At 20.9% G+C, this 17,774-nt stretch overlaps 1 protein-coding gene across 1 annotated transcript in view; it reads right to left on the bottom strand.

The window, feature by feature from the left end:
- The window catches only part of pHCl-1 (pH-sensitive chloride channel 1), a 62,556-nt gene that overhangs the window by 3,155 nt on the left and 41,627 nt on the right, over positions 1–17,774 (bottom strand). Inside the window, exons 9-11 of the mRNA XM_011498632.1 lie at positions 10,515–10,667; positions 10,126–10,340; positions 5,338–5,388 (exon numbers count right to left, since the gene is read on the bottom strand). Coding sequence (XP_011496934.1) covers positions 5,338–5,388; positions 10,126–10,340; positions 10,515–10,667 — 419 coding nt within the window. The remainder of the gene's footprint in view (positions 1–5,337; positions 5,389–10,125; positions 10,341–10,514; positions 10,668–17,774) is intronic.

Below are 17,774 nucleotides of genomic sequence, written 5' to 3'. Positions count from 1 at the left end.
TATAATAAAACATTAACAAATTATTTGTAATGGATTTATGAAGTTGAGAATGTTCGTGTATGTATATGCTGCAGTGAAGCTTTATTTGGGGTCAGTTGCATGGCATTATTTGGTAATGTAAAATAAAAATATGACGAAAAGTTTTGCGACATCTGTGGTAATATTTTCTAATTAAATCTTGTACAAATTATTTACATCCATCATCCGTATCAATTAAATAATTTTTAATTTTTAAAATAAAAATTAAAGAATTAACTACTATAACAGTAAAAAAAACAGTTTTTATTTTTCAATGACAAAGAAGAATCTTTTATAAAATAATTGTAATTTGTAAATTGTATAAAAATTTAATACGAAGCATTAAATGTACTTATTTAATGTTATAAATTTGACATTTATAAATAAACAGTTCTGTTTTTAATAAAAATATTTCTTTATAATGTAACAAAAATGTGCAAAAATATATTGAGGTATAAAACAATGAAGAGTATTTTGATTGAATAGATTATCCATGTATATTATACTTAATTATTCAAAATGTTGAAGTGGTATTTCTTTGGTTTTTATTAATACGGTATTGCTGCGGGTATCATAAACAGCTGTTATGTTAATATATTGCAAAGCAAATGAAATTACTAAAAGTGGTTTGAGTGCGAGATCATGCCAGCGATATCTAAAATCCTTAAAGTGTTCAATAACGTACTCGGCAATTGTCCCAGACAATCCCATAATTTTAGTTTTCCAAATTTTCCAAAAAGAAGAGCTTGAATTTACATTTTATTTTTCTCTATCAATTTTAAATAACACTATTAGAATGTATACACTTATTATACGTAATAGGTTAGTATTATACGAATTAAATGTAAAAATTAAAATTTATAGAAATTTCTTTATAGAACTATAGGAAAAGATTTTTCATTATTATATTTCGGATCTTAGACAAATAAATTTTAAATTCACAAAAATATAACGAAATGTTATATTAAAAAAATTGCATAAATAATTTTAAGAAATTAATAATCTATATCAACGAAAGTATATTACAAATTTTAACAGCATAATGTTCAATTAGTGTATTGAATCATAAAATTATTACTCTATATGAGATACCATCGATATTATTAGAACATAAAATGAAGAATTTTTATATATGTTTAAAAATTTTTAATATAAAAGACGAAAAATATCACATTTAAATATATGATATAGATATTTTGTCTTTGTAAAAATAATAAAAATAAGTAAAAAAAAAAGGTGTAATTGAAATACGCATTACATTAAATGCTTAAATACCAAGAATCTAGATAAATTAGGGCTACATAAATTTGTTTGGAACACGAAGTTTAATTTACGAACTTAATAAAGCACTAGGTTAGATAATGTATATAAATAGATTAAGAATATTTATTATCATCGCTGCTGAGTTGTTAAAGAAATTAATACAAGTAAAATTATTTTAAGAATTCTAAATACTTTTATAAAGATGAAAATAGATCACAATACGTCTAGTTATGATTTTACACTTTTTAATGAAGTAAATAAGTGTCTTATTATAGATAAACTATCTATTAAGATATTTTTTTTATTAATAAATACGAGTGATAACTCGTAGATAACTTTGTAATAAACGTTGGCTTAACGGTGTAGTAAGGTCAACGTCTTAAAAGTTTATAAACATTAGAAAATGTATGATATTTATACTTGATTGATACTTATATTTAAAAATTATGAATAGTTTATGGAATTGAAAATCCAGAATTTAAATATAAAATTCTAAGAGAATACTATAGATTAAACTTATCGAAACATTTAAAAGGCATAGTATGAAAAACGAGAACTAAAGTTAATTAGCTGCTAGAAAGCAACAAATTTATAAGCATTTTTACATAGGCTAGTGACAAACCTATAGGTATATAGGTATTCTATAGTATTATAATATGCAACATAATCGCACTAATATTGTATCTGAATGAACATCATACTAATTATTGCTTAAATAATTTATAAAGAAGCTCTGTCACATTCTCGTAATGCGTATTGAATTTTTTTTTATAAAAATATATAATTTAAGAAATGCAAGAGCATTTATATTTTTACTATCGAATTTTTTATTTATTTTTGTTTTTAAATATTTTTATCATACATTAATATGAATTCGAATATCCATTTTTCAATTTCTACCATTCAGAATTTAAAGTGATTGAAGGTTTTATGAATAATGAATATCTATACACATAAAACGTAGAGAATAATAAATCTTGTGGTAAACTTTACTTGTTTTCTTAAATAAACCTACAACATGAATGTAAATAATTATTTCCAGGCATAAGTAAATAGTTTTTTTTCTTGTGTTCAGTCTTTACATTTGATAATTTATATACTATTATTTGAGTACCTTATTTAAAGTGAACAGAGTTAATTGAATTGTCTTTTTATTATATATTAATTCTATATGGATATGCACAAATTTAATTATACGGTGAAAATTTATTCAGTGATTTTATATTAGCTGATATTTATTTGTAGGAATATTTTTCTTATTAAAATAATTGAAATTTTAATAAAAAATCATTTAATAAATAAAATTGTATAATAATATTCTAGGACATCTACCGTATATAATATTCTTCAATAACAATTTGCCATGTCAATGGGAGAATATCATGCAAAACGTGTTTCATAAGATTTAATAAATTAAATAAGTTTCTTATTAATAGGAGAATGGAATTATAATAAATAAGGACAGATTCACTTGCAAAATAAAAATTTTTAATTTCACAATTTTTTATTATAAGTGTATATTTTTTAATAGGATTATCAGTTAATATAAAATTTAACTTTGTTCAAATGAGGTACAATTATTAAAGTAAATATTTATAATTCTATTTCTGAAAATAGAAATAAAAAATATAGTAATTATGAAATTTTTATTTTCTTAAAATTTAATGTAGCTTACTCTGCCATTGCAAGATAGAGATGCATATTTTTAATAATTTTAAATAATCAATACAAAATACATGCATTAAAATGTATAAAAAATTATTCTCGATATGCCGTGCAGTATCATACTTAATATGTAGGTTCAAACGGAAAAAAATTATACCGTATACATGATGTTATACATACGGTAGAAATGCTGTTATATTAATTACAATGCTATACTATGAATTAAAGTCTTAATCAAATATTAATGCGAAAATTTATTTTATAATTGATAAAAATTGTATGAAACATATATTAAGAAACTACTTAATTAATAATATGTCCAAAAATTATATTAGTAAATAATAATTAACAATTTAAATTAATATAATAATTTCAGTATACAATCCAATTATTATGAACATTATTATTATGTAAATTTACGACTCTATTTTAATAATAATTATCTTGATTTTCAAGTAAAAGAATAATACAGGATAATACAAAATAACGAATATTTGAGTTTTTAATATAATAATTTTTTTTAATTTGATTATTGGAAATAAATAATATGAATTTAACGTAATTATTACAATTTTTCCATTATATTTAAATTTTGAATAATAATAAAAAATAATAACATATAATAAAAAATAAATTTTTTTAAAATCATTTCTATATATTAGAAATAAGCCATGGATTCACATACATAGCCACTAATTTTATTCAAAGAAATTATAGAATAAAGATTCTTGTATATTGTTTCTATTGTTAAATATTCATATGATATAATAGAGATAATTAAAAAAGGAAAAAAAATATAAATATAAAACCAATTACGTGGATGATCTTTTAATAGTTATAATTGTAAAAAATACTTATTTATTAAATGTTTTATAGAAAATTTGGAGACAATATTTAATAAATATTTTTAAGAATTGAAATCAAATTGATCTAATCAAACTGAATATATATTTAAATAGGTTTTTTCTAATTTATAAAATTGTTTATTATATTGTTATACAGTAACACATATTTCTTAAATATATTTTTAAAGCAAAATAATATAATTTGATGAAAATAAAATATAATTATAATTAAATGTACTAAGCATTGACCATAGCATAAAATTAAAAAATGCTTTCTTATAATTGGTTCAACAAGCGCATTCCAACAGCCAATTCAAATAGTAGAAAAAAGAATTGCATAAAGATTTGTAGATGCTTTAGATAAATATTTATGAATTGGTAAATGCTGAAATTATAAATGCAAAATTTAATAATTTAAATAAATCTACATAGTTTATATCTATATTTAACATATAAATAAATGTATATATAGATATATTTTTATTTCATCCTGTAACATTGCATTAGGTTTATTTTAATAGCATATTTAGGTAAAAACTGAAAATATGCTTATTAGATTATTAGTAATATATATTACTTAATATGAACTATATGGATTATAATAAAAAGGTGAAATTCATATTCAAATACTAAATGTTTTTTTTTATAATAGTTAGATATTTGTTATATTGAATTCTATAATTTCATAATTAATTTTATTTATTTTATTTATTTTTATAAATATATTGAATTTGTTAATCAATTACAAACATTTTTTTTAAATATCTTTCCAATTTTATTTTGAACTTTTTAATTTTAATAATTTGCACTATTATTTTTTATGAAATATATATTTTAAGTAAGTAATAAATGATATTTAAAAACAATCTGAAAAATTAGATAAAATTTCAGAAACGAAGAAATAAAAGAAAATATTTTAATATATTTTTTAAGACTGAAGCTTAAAAATAGATTGCTGCAGAAGCACGTATTAAAATATTTAAAAAGTGTAAGTCGATCATACATATTATGCTTAAATTTAGATGTTGTACTATTATTTTAAGTGAAATAAATAAAGTAATGTAGAAAAGTATGCAAAAAGTAGACTTTGGATTTGCAAAGCAATCATCAATTATTTTGAAACGATCTAAGCAAATATATAAATAAGTCAAATAAAATTTAATAAATAGGCAAATGTTTTTACATTACTTAGCTTAAAGATACTAATATTGAATTACTAATATGATGAACCAGGGGATCGATGGTGACAATTAACTAGATAAAATGAAAGAAGCAAAAAGAGCAAGAAGATCATGTAGATCCAGAGTAGGAGAGAGAAAAATCTAGGTAAACAAGGACAGATTGATAGATTGGTGTATTGATGGAATTATTATATATATATATATATATATATATATATATATATAAGAGAGAGAGAGAGAGAGAGAGAGAGAGAGAGAGAGAGAGAAAGAAAGAGCCCGACAGGCAGACAAACAGCCATACAAAGACAGAAAGACAGAAAGAGAGACAGACAGATAGAGAGTGGTGAAAACAGCAAGGATCTTACCAAGGGGCTGGCCAATATAATTCCTATCCTGTTGAGCACCGCTGGAAGTCGCTGTAACATCACAGACACCAAACAAAGGCACTTACCACCGTTTCACCAATAAAACTTTTTATTGATCGATTTTTAAATAATTTTATAAATTTTTAATGTTTTTTTACGAAATATATTATAATATATTTTATAGAATTTAATTGTTTTCTTGTACTTTCAATTATTATATAACCAATATAACCAATAGTGAGTATCAAATTATACGAAATAAATAGTAGATCATTAAATAGTAAAACTATAAATATTTAATAAAGAACAATTTCTTTTGTTAAAAAGATTACTACCGTAGTAATAAATTTGTAGCTAATTATAAATAAATTTATGTTTTGGTCACCTATATTGTGAATCGTATATGCATACTAAACATAAGGAATATGAAAAGTAACTATAATTTTTAATAGATTTATATTTTAACTAAAGTTTTATAATTAAAATGCCAAAAAAATTATAAAACAGTTTAAGTTTAAAACAATCTTATTTTTTAGTAATCAAAAAAGATAGATATTCTTTATTGAAAATTAAATATATTATAATTTCATTCAATACATTTTGTATTAATTTATTAAATATATTTTTTTAATAATATAAATAATATTATTATACTTATTTATTAATTTTCATCACAAAAATAAATAGATTAGAAAAAAAGTAAAAAATAATTAATAAATCATAGATCAATTTTCTAATCGTACAAAATGATATTATTTTAACAAATTATCTATAAGAGTATGCTACATTTATTATATTTCTAAACAGAAAAAGAAAACTTTTAATGTTATTTGAGTAAATCTTAAATTTTATTATATGTTGAAAATAAATATAAAATGTAAATATAAGTAAGTTACATACAAATGATATGAAAATAATTACAAAAAGGCGTTGCAAATTTGGAGGCGTCAAATAATAGAAAATAATATGTAGAAAGAAAAAATTTGAAAATTAAAAGAAAGAAACAAGGAAGATAAAATACACAGAAAGAGAGAAAGAAAGAGGTATTGAGAAAGATTGAGAGAATGAGTGAATGAGAAAGAGAGAAGGGAAGACGGACAGACAAACACACAGAGCACATTTGTAATTATAAAACTAAGCTTTTAATGATTTAATATTTAATTTTAAATATCTTTAAACCTCCTTTTCTGAAATAGTAATTCGTAAGTAATTTTATGTATATGATTAAAATCATTTTATATAACAGCATAGTTATGTAATCATAGAATTATTGGTATAATAAACATAAACTTGACACCATATATTGAAAATAATTAAATATTTATTTCAATCATTTAATCGTATCTATGATTAATTTTCAGCTTCAAATCGGAGATTAATAGACGAAAATAGATAGAACTAAATATGTTTAAATATATTTAATGATTACTTTTTTGAAAGCATATGATTTTGGGTAATGCGTCAATGTTTAGCTTAAATCAATATATATTGAAAAAACTATAATTATGTATAACCTATATACGCGTAAAGAATAACATTTCAAAGGGATGATTGGAAAATTTATATATTTTGTGTATTGAATATTCGTACTTATAGAATAACTATTTCAATATAAAAATTAACAATATCAAATTATATAAAGTAACTAACTATATATATTCATATAAATTTACTGATATAATCATTAAAGACATATTTCCAATATAAAAAAGACGTATACTCCTGTAAATACGAAAATGTGTAGATACAAAAATCGATTTTCACATACATGCCCAATATTTTTTCGAAAGTTGGCATGAAATTTTCAGCAATATTTTTATTTTATTCTATTAATTTCCTGTAATATATGATTATATTTATTATTATACTATCGTTAACTTAATATCGAAGTTATAGGATTAACTATGTGAATAAATTTATTAGATATCTAAAGATTAAAGCACAAGTGTATTTTTTTTTATATCCTATAAAAATTCATATACAGTATAATGGGTTTTGATATTTTTATTTTTAAATATAAATTTCAAATAATTAATTATTAACTAATTTTAATTATTTTTTTTTATTTTCATAAAATCTACTTCTAATGTTTAAAATTATAAAAGTTTCCAATACAACTTAAATTTTTGTTTGGTCAAATTATTTTATTTATTATTTTATAATTATAATTATCTATTAATTTTATGTGTAATTTTTAAAAACATTGAATAAAAAAATTATTTGAAAACTTAGATATTTAGTATACCTTTAATCAGTACAAGCATACAGTATTTCTATAGTGTTTTGATTTATCATATATTATTATTTTTTTCATCGTATTATCAAAAACATTCTTTATCAATAGTTTTTATTATGGACAAATATTTAAAAGGTATTAATAAATAAATGTGAAAAAAATTAATTATTGAACTACTAATAGAAACGAATATAATATAACCGCAAATAAAAAATTTAAATATTTAATAGGAAATGTTGTAATATGTAACTAATAATATAATAATAAAAAATTATAGTGCAAATATTATAAATATATATATATATATATATACGTATGATTTAAAGTACACTCAAACAGATAATCATATATTGTTTTGAATTTTCACTGTGCAGAAACAGATGATTCAGCAATATTTAATCTAATATTTAAAATATAGAGTATATATTTTATAATTATATTAATTTTACGGTATTGTTAGTTAAGAAATTGTATAAAAATTATAAAACATGAAGTTTTATTCTTTATGTTTATAAAAGCTGACTTAAAAAGAAAATTATTAAATTAAATTGTTATTGGTATTTCATTATCTATTTTTTTTAATTAAAAAAATTATTTTTATAATATTTAAATATATATTATTATTAATTTCTATTACTATTAGATAATATAGATACATTATATACCTATTTCATGAAGATATTTTTTTTCAAAAATTCAAGTATATAGCACTTCGTTTTCAGTTTACACTAATTTACTTGAATATACTTGTAATACCGACCAAACGTTTGGAATAATTTCTTTGTAATATTTATTTTATATTTCAAAATTATTCCAGAATCAAGTAGAAAAAATTATCCTATAAATATATTTTATTAAAAATCATTTTAATAAAAAATGTATGGTTCAAAACTTTAATGAAATATTACAAATAAAATAAGATTCTATGAAAGCAAAAGCATAATATAAATAATATAAAAATTACTATTTAGAAATACTTTGATAACAATAATGATTAAAAACTAGAATCTTAATATATTCGATGTATCTAATAAAATATACACAAAAATTTTTGTTGATAGCGATTTAATAAAATACATAATAACTTTTTTATGATAGCAATCTAGTAAAATTTGGTAATCATTTTTTAATTAATTAATTATACGACGATATTCGAAGTTTTTAACTATATAATATTATTATTGCAAAAATATTTTACTTTCATAATAAAAATCAATAGATGATACAATAAGTGTATGTTTCAATACTTAATAATATATTAACTCATTTTTGTATTATAATAAGATCGGTTTAAATGTTTATGCAAAAAATGTTATTTTATTGAAACAATTAACAATACAACCTTTAAACTAACAGAAACAAGAAGAAAGTTTTCTTAATATATCCGCTCATACTTACCTATATGTAAATAAATATAATAATTCTGGCGAAAAAGTAGTATCTATCATTTTTAGGATGACAAATAAATTTTGTTTATGAATTATGTAGTATAGGACGTGAAAAATTTTGTAACAAATAAATATCTGTGAACTAATATTTAATTTTTAGTTATTCAAGTTGATTTGAATTTGGGACATTATAGCATGTCTCCTTTTATTCTTGTTTTTAAATTCATTTAAAACAACAGAATTGATACAATTCTAATCAACTTTGAACACTCTACTTAATTTTGTTTTTATTTGGTGTAATTTTTTCATGATTTGCAGTTTTATTTTATGTAAATTACTTAAAAAACTAAATTTTTTCTTATTTCTGTATAATTATAAATTGAATACGTGAATATTTGAACATTTATTTTAAAACTACAATGTATCATCAGTTTATAAAAAAATAACTATTGAATAGTGTAAATTAGTATGTAAGCCTTGTAATGGAAAATATTTTTTTTACATATGTCGCTACAAAAAAAAAACTTTTATTTTTTAGTACCCACTTTCATTATTTCATATTATATCTATTAATTAATTTTTTAAATTATTATTATTTAAATCACATTATTTAAACAAAATTTTCTGATGATTGTCAATTTTAATCAATAAAATTATATTAGTAAAGCACAATAATTATATATAGTTCATCTTAAATCAATCGAACTCAGTTAATATTTTCACGTGCATGTATTATAAAATATGCTTGAAAAATGTTCCTATATGTGTGTATATGTGTGTTGTTTCGTGAATTTAAGAATGTATTTCTATTATGCGAATATCATTGGTAATTAAATTATTATTGTTTTTTTAAGATGTAAGATCCTAAGAAGTATAGATTAAAGGTTTTAATGAGATATGTCCGGAGGATTTAGAATGTAATTCCGCGTGTAATTAAGAATTTCAATTATTTTATTTTTCAGTAGTATAAGAAGTTGTGAATTTCAATGTTTGTATTTTATAATAGTGATATGATTATAGGAATTACAGGCATTCAAAAATAGAGATTTAAGGCTTTTTGGTGAATGATCAAATTATGCACATCATTAAACCCACGGCAGCTATGATAGCGCAATCCATGTGCACGACGGTGCAACAGCATCTCAGTCACGGTCGGTAACGTACCTGTGTAACGGGGTTTTCGCCCGGGCGATACACCACATTGTGAAGAGGACGCTTTCTGCCCACGTAATTGACGCAAACAAACTCAAGGAGGCTGGCATAAATGAAACACATACACACTCCGTCCCATACGTTCATTGCTGTGAGATTTGAGACAACTGGAAGTGTCGAACGAAAGCCATTTGAGGTCGTGAAGAAATTCAACATAGTAGTCACACCTGTGGTATTAATCGAATAATTTAAAAATTATTCAAATTTTTCAGAAAGTTAAATGCTTCAAAACTTATTTCATTTTTCAACATTGTTTCTGAAAACACCAGACATTTCCATTTGCTATATGTTTTTCTCCTCGTTTGGAAGAATAATTATATTTGACGTAGATGCATTCTTACCAATCATGACTCTCGCTGGGACAGCATTCCATTCTAACCAAAACGTAATGAAGGAACTGGTCACAAGTATAATACCGGGGATGAATACAGTCGTGAAGTAGAAAGCTCTATCCCTTGTGAAGATGAGGTCCACTTTCAGACAGCTATAATTACCTGCGGCGAGAATATGATTTTGATCGACATTTCCTGAAATTGTAAGTGTATGTTATATGTATCCGTATTCAGAGAGGAATGAAGGGCCGAGGTGCATTATTGTCCTGCTAATGTATCGAATAATATATTCATTTTAAATCTAATTCGCCACATGTTTAAGGAAAGTGTCAAAAATTTCTCTCTGTATACGGACGGAGATAATAATTATTTAAATATAATTAATTATTATCTATTTCTGCAAAGTCTTAAACTCTACTTACAGTTACACAAGTCGTTTTATTAGTAATGATAAATTAATATAAATAATTTTTACGAAATAAGAACTACTTTTTTCGTTGGCAGATAATAAACTATTTTTCAATTTCTCCTATTTATTTTATATATTGATAATTGATTGAGAATAAGATTATATTATACAATTTATACGAAACTTTTGAAAATAAAAAAAAAAAAAAAAGATAAAAATTATCGAAAAGATGCATTTACTATAAAAGGTACTATAGGGATATTTATTTTAGATTACTATTTAAAAATAACGTAAGTTAAATATATTTAATATTAGATTTTATTAAATCAAAAATTTTTAAATAAAAAATCTTAAATTTTACCATTAGAGACTTGACATTGCAAACTTTATAATTAAGTTACCTAAACAACAATTTTTCTGCTAATTTATGCATGCGCGGAAGATGATCCATTCAATATTAAAAAATTACTCAACAAAGTATTCTTTGTGTCTCGAAACGATTTTTTGCTGTAAACGAATAAGCTTTCATTTCATAATTATTTAATGACTATTTATTTATTTAACCTATTTATAGTATGAATTAACTATAAGACGAAACAGATTTAAATTTATGTACAATCTATTGTTTTTCCAGTGATAAAGCAATAAATTCGCTTAGTTATTATTTATAAATTTAGCATTCCATTTTTCCACCCTATTCCTAGTACGCGATTAAATATCTAATATTATTATCTATATTACATAGATGTTTGTGTTTTATATTTTTTTAAATATGCTTTGAAAAAATTTATTAAATCTCTGAATCATATAAGATTGAAAAATGTTATTATCAGTATGATTTATCAACGCGGAACTATTGTATTCTATGATGTGTACTAGTTTTATTCTAACCGGTTCTATATTTCCTTCAAAATTATACATTAAGTAGTTAAAATACTGCAAGTTTTAATTAATCTATATATTAAAAACATTTGTTTTCTTTTAAATGTCTTCAATTATAATTCATATATTCTTATATTATTGTTTATATTTTATTATTTTTATTATTTTTTTTATAATTTTTATTATTGTTTAATATTTAAATATATTTGCATAAATGAAAATATTACTTATGATGCCTATTATTAGAAAAAATATAAAGATGAAATAATAAATTATAAATAAAATTATATAATGATACTTATTAAAAGAAAACTCATGCCACAATAATTGTGGTAATTTCACTTGTGAGTTACTTAATATATATATATATGCTTCTTTCAAAATCAATATAAAATTAAAAACTTATTATTTTCTATGATATAATATATTTTAATTGTATTAAATATCGAGAATATAAAAAATTTATTGTACTAAAACAATTAATTTAGTAAAATATAGTAAATTTAGTTTTTGTATATAATACAGATTATCACTACCATTTTATTGTAATGTTTTTTATTGTTTATAATATTACAAATTTTATTTATAAATAATGAATTTTTTAAGTTACATTGGCATATAAGATTTCAATTTTCATGTCAAAAATCGGTACTCAGTATTCAAATAATAGTATATAAAATCAATAAAATTATTAATGTCATTTTGAGTTCTTCTTTTTTTTTTTAATATAATTGAAATAAAGTGAAAAGTTTTTTGAAATCACCAACAATTCTAATAATTCTTAAATACTGATAATATATATACTTTAAACAAACAAAATATTTTCAATAAAATATAACAAATTTATATATTGCGCAATCAGAAGTATGCCTGATTATATATATATATATATATCCATAAATTATAGTCAAAATCAATTCTTTCTAATTATAAATATCCTATACTTCTATGTACAATATTATTTATATGATCATTCATATTTGCCCACATTCTCCACGCTAATATTATACTACTTCAAAATTTGTAAACATAATAGCAATCAATCGAGTGAAATTACTAATCATAATGCAAAACAGTTACCTGCAGAATAAATGAAGAATAAATTATTCAATGAAAAATTGAATCTAATAATAAAAAAATTTGCCTTCTTTCGTTTAATTATTGAAAGAAGTGTGCCATAAATTATTTTTAAGAAATAATTTTATTTTGAACTTAAAATTAATAATTGATTTTTTAAATAAGATTATTCAGTTATTGCATTTATTTGCTAATTTCAATAAATTCTTTAGACTATAGAATAATAAAAAATAAAATTATATACTAATATGCATTATATTATTATTCTGAGAAAATTTATTCTCAGACATAAAATACTTATATTTAGTATATAAGTATATAACTTAAATAGTATATAACTTAAATTTAGTATAAAATAATCCAATACTGGTACACCCACGTATTCACTTACAGATATAGGGACGTAGAGAATTTAGATAATTTAAATAAATTACATGTAGATGGAATCAAAAATATTGTGATTTATTTTTAATTGTATTCTCAATTTTAAATTATTATAATAATAATAATTTTATACCCTAATTAGGCTTTACATTTTATACTTTACTACTTACTTTAAATAGTTTCAATATGCTTTAAATTGTAAACAATTAGAACTTTCAAAAATCTTGTTTTAAATACAGCAAAACTATTGTTCATCATTTATTAATATGAAATAATATGTTACTATATATTATATAACTTTTTTTTAAATACATCTTTAAATAATGTTATTTATATAAAGATTTATAAATGTAATAAATTTTATAAATCGTTAGTAATTATAAAATATTGGTAACTGTAAATTTAAACAAATATAAATGATAAGCATTATTTCAAAATATTTGGATAAATTATAATTCTTTCATAATTACAAATTTATTGTCATTTATATGGTTGCTTAATGCATTTAAAATAATATATTAAATTTCTCAAATACAATAAAATTTTATAGTATTATTTCACTCAAAATAAGTTATAGTATATAAAACACTATTAACTTATTGTACTCATATAATGTAATATTCAGTCAGTTTCTTGTTATCTATATTATAATTATATTATAACAATATATACTATTCATATATTGATATTATCTATAGTTATTATATCTTTAATATATCTGTTAATTACTAAACATTTAAGAAATAATTATGTAACTCAGCTCATGCATGCGAATTTTATTTTTATTTTTACAAAAACAATAATGTTTATTAATACATAATTAAAATATCAAAAATTCATTACGGAATTTACTAATTTCAGCTATTTGTAAATATCTTACTACAATATCTAAATAACATTAGTACAAAGCATAAGCAAACGTTAATTATTTAAAATTAATGAGATCAAGCTATTAAGGGTATAAAAATAAAAATTCTTATACAGAATAAAATGTATATATTTGATAGTTTATAAATTACTTAGTACACAAAATTAATTTTTCATCAGTATATAATAAAATTTTAATTTTTATATATTTTGATTGTTTTTTATATTACATTTTTAAAAAACCATGTTAATATATATTAGCATAATACTATAAATTTTACTAATTTTATCATGTAAAAGGTTGCAGAAGCCTGTAAAAAGTTAAATCAAATAAATTTAACAATTACAGGAAATTTTAACTTTTTAATATTTCCTTAGATATCTAAAATTCAATCATCAATATTATTTAATATTAACTACGATATATAATATACGATGTCTGAAATCATTTATTTTAAAGACAATTCTAGATAAATTAATACAAAATTCTGAAATATTCTTTTATAATTATATTATTAGCAATTATTTCTATGAATGATTTAATTTTGATCGTTAAGTTCTAACAGAACATTTAATATATGAAGATTTAATATACAATGAAAATAAGAAGAAGAAAAAAGAATTTGGAGAATATTGAATGGTCGTACATGTTAATAAATTTATTTGTTCTAAAAACATAGAAATGAAATAAGTTTTGACTTAAATAGCTCTACTTTTAAGTACTTATTAAATTTTATTTAGATTAAACAGTATTTTAATTAAAACTTTATAAAAGTAATAGTTAAAAAAATTCTGTTTGAAATAATTTAAATACATTTTCAAATTAATATGTGGACTGAAAGTTTTTTTTTATGTATAAATAAACAATAATAAATTTACATACAAAAGTATTACCTCCTTTTATCAAATAAGAGAAATTTTTAAAAATAAAATAATCTTTTATACAATAATCACAGTTTTTAATAATGGAGTATGTACTTGTGATATAGTACGGTGACATGATTATACTATTATACTATAACACTATTATTTAAAACTTCAATCAATTAAAATGAAATTATTGTAAGGCTCAGATTATGTAAAAATTAATTGATAATAATTATTCAATTATTGTTTTAAAATTATCATACTCAATATTAATTTAAGCAATATTAATCGTCATCAAGCGAATATTTTTGGCAAACTTGGTCTTGTCCTTTATGAACTCATATAATAGAAGTAATAATATTCTAATTGTAGTCATTGCACTTGAAAAAACTAGAAATCACACACTGCTTAGAGGATCATTTACCTTGCTCCTCAAACCTCCTTTGACACAGCGAGCATTTTGAGTCCCCAAAATCATCGTACTCGTCCACGTAGTCAATGATGAGGTGTCCGTCAGCTGCAAACAGAATACCTACGATCTGCCTACGTTTTCTTTGTCTTTCTACTGAGGCTTTCAACCATTTTTATGAATGATTGTTTAAAATTTTTAATACAATAATTTTAATAAATTACGAAAAAATAATTTTGTTCTATCATTCATTAATTGGTCTTTATTCTCTTTTTTCTCATTCCTTTAATAAATTAATGTTTTGTTTTTCATTTCCAGAAATTATCTAATAACTTGTTTTGAATACGTATGATCATATTACTTTATAAAGCATAATTTTTAAAAAATTCTGTTAAAAATGATAAAAGGTGTATGTTGAAGAAAATATAATTAATTTTTTATTACTATTAAACTTAATAGTTATTAAAGACTATAAATCTAAGGACAAAGTGAATCCAAATGAGCAAGTTATAATTTATGCAAAAACACTTATATTTATAAATTTGTAAGAAAAAAATTAAGTTTTCAATAATTATTATAAATTATAGAATATATAAATGTATATATTGTTTCTATTCAAAATAATATTCTATTAAATAAAACATAAGCAGGTTTAAATCTGTTATATATAATCCAAGGTATATTGCATGCTCGATATATGAAAGTCAATTAATTTTATTAATAAAAAAACTAGGATTAATGGTTGTAACTGAATATCATTCAGAACCTGCAATTAAAATATATTCTAAAAAGTGCATTAGAAATTTATAAAAAATATAAAAATCTTATTTTTTATAAAATATTCTATAACATTGGCTACACTATTTTTCAACTTCATCACACCACTTTAACTTCTATATCTTTATTTTCTAAACTATAAAAAAACGTTTGTGTATTTATGTTATAAAATAAAGGCAAAGTAATGTTCTGAAATTTCATAAGAAATAGAAGAATTATAATATTGAATAAAGGAGAAGAAATAAATATTTAAAAAATAGTGTTAGAATCTATTTTGTGAATTAAATTTGAGTCATGATGGTCTCTCATATCTTTAAATCATTTATATTTCAAATATTGATATAAACTAAATTTTATAGAAATTGTTAAAAATAATTTCTTCCTATGAAGCCAATACATAGAATAGTCAAAAAAACTTTTAGTTAATAATTAATATTAGTCAATATAAGCTGAATTAACTTACAAATATTTCATTACTATTAAAGAATCAAATCGATAAGGCAGGATTAAAAATACTACTAATATTCTATATTAATGCTTTAAAAGCTAATAATACGTTTATAATAATTACGATAGAATTATTTCACTATTTTATAGTTAATACCAGAACATGCATATAAATATTTGAAGGATTATTGAAATTCTGAGTTAGATTATGTAATGTTATTTAATAAATAGTTTCTAAATACTTATATAATTTTTTATCTAAATATAAAATGAGGCAACAAATTTTACATTTATATTTAAAAAATATTCCTTATAGAAAAAGTATATATAAGCAATTGATTAGTTAAAAAACTATTATTATTATATATAAAATATGTATTATACGCTGATTGTTTTTATTAGACTACAAAATGTCATTCTAGCGATAGTAAAAAGTAAATGAAAATTTGGGGCTTGAATATCTGTTGTTTTTTAATGATAATATGTAAGATTTGACAAAAAACTTTGTACACTTTTTTCCAACTTTCAGTAAAGATCATAAACAAAATTAATAATATATTTGTTGATATTGATATAAAAATTATCATTATAAATGTTTTACATATTTAAAACCACAAACCTTAAAAACTATGCACACTTCTTGGCATTTGAATGATCATACGTTCAATATCTGAATAAAATGTAAGAATTTTAACTTTAACATGCTTTATTATTTATAGTTTTAAATATCATATAATAATATAAAATAAATTATAAAAATAATACAAGAACATGTGTGATGCAAAAAAGCATAACAAAAAACAAGAAAAAGAAGTAATGCTTGTATGTAGTTGTTCGATTTTAAAGGTTTAGTTTATGGCTCGAACTACCAATTCAATAGTTCAGTGGATTAGTCTCTCGGCAGGATAACTTCAAAGGAAGTAATAAATAAAAAGGCTGAAAAATATTATGTATTTAGTCAAAACAATGTTTATTATTTTTAAATAATTATAATAATATTGCAATGTTGTGGCTAGAGAAGATTATGCTATTGTAGTAATGAGAGTGTGTCCTTGTATTCTTGATTATTGTAGCTTCCATGGATATGACTGTCTTGAAGTTGAGGTAATGCTGATGTAGTCAATCAATCATGCTTGTGAGGTAGCATGAG

The sequence above is a fragment of the Ceratosolen solmsi genome, unplaced genomic scaffold (genome assembly GCF_000503995.2).
Source record: "Ceratosolen solmsi marchali unplaced genomic scaffold, CerSol_1.0 scaffold10, whole genome shotgun sequence".
Lineage (NCBI taxonomy): Eukaryota > Metazoa > Arthropoda > Insecta > Hymenoptera > Agaonidae > Ceratosolen > Ceratosolen solmsi.
The sequence above is the reverse complement of the archived record's forward strand: the minus strand, read 5'-3'. Positions and strand labels throughout refer to the sequence as shown.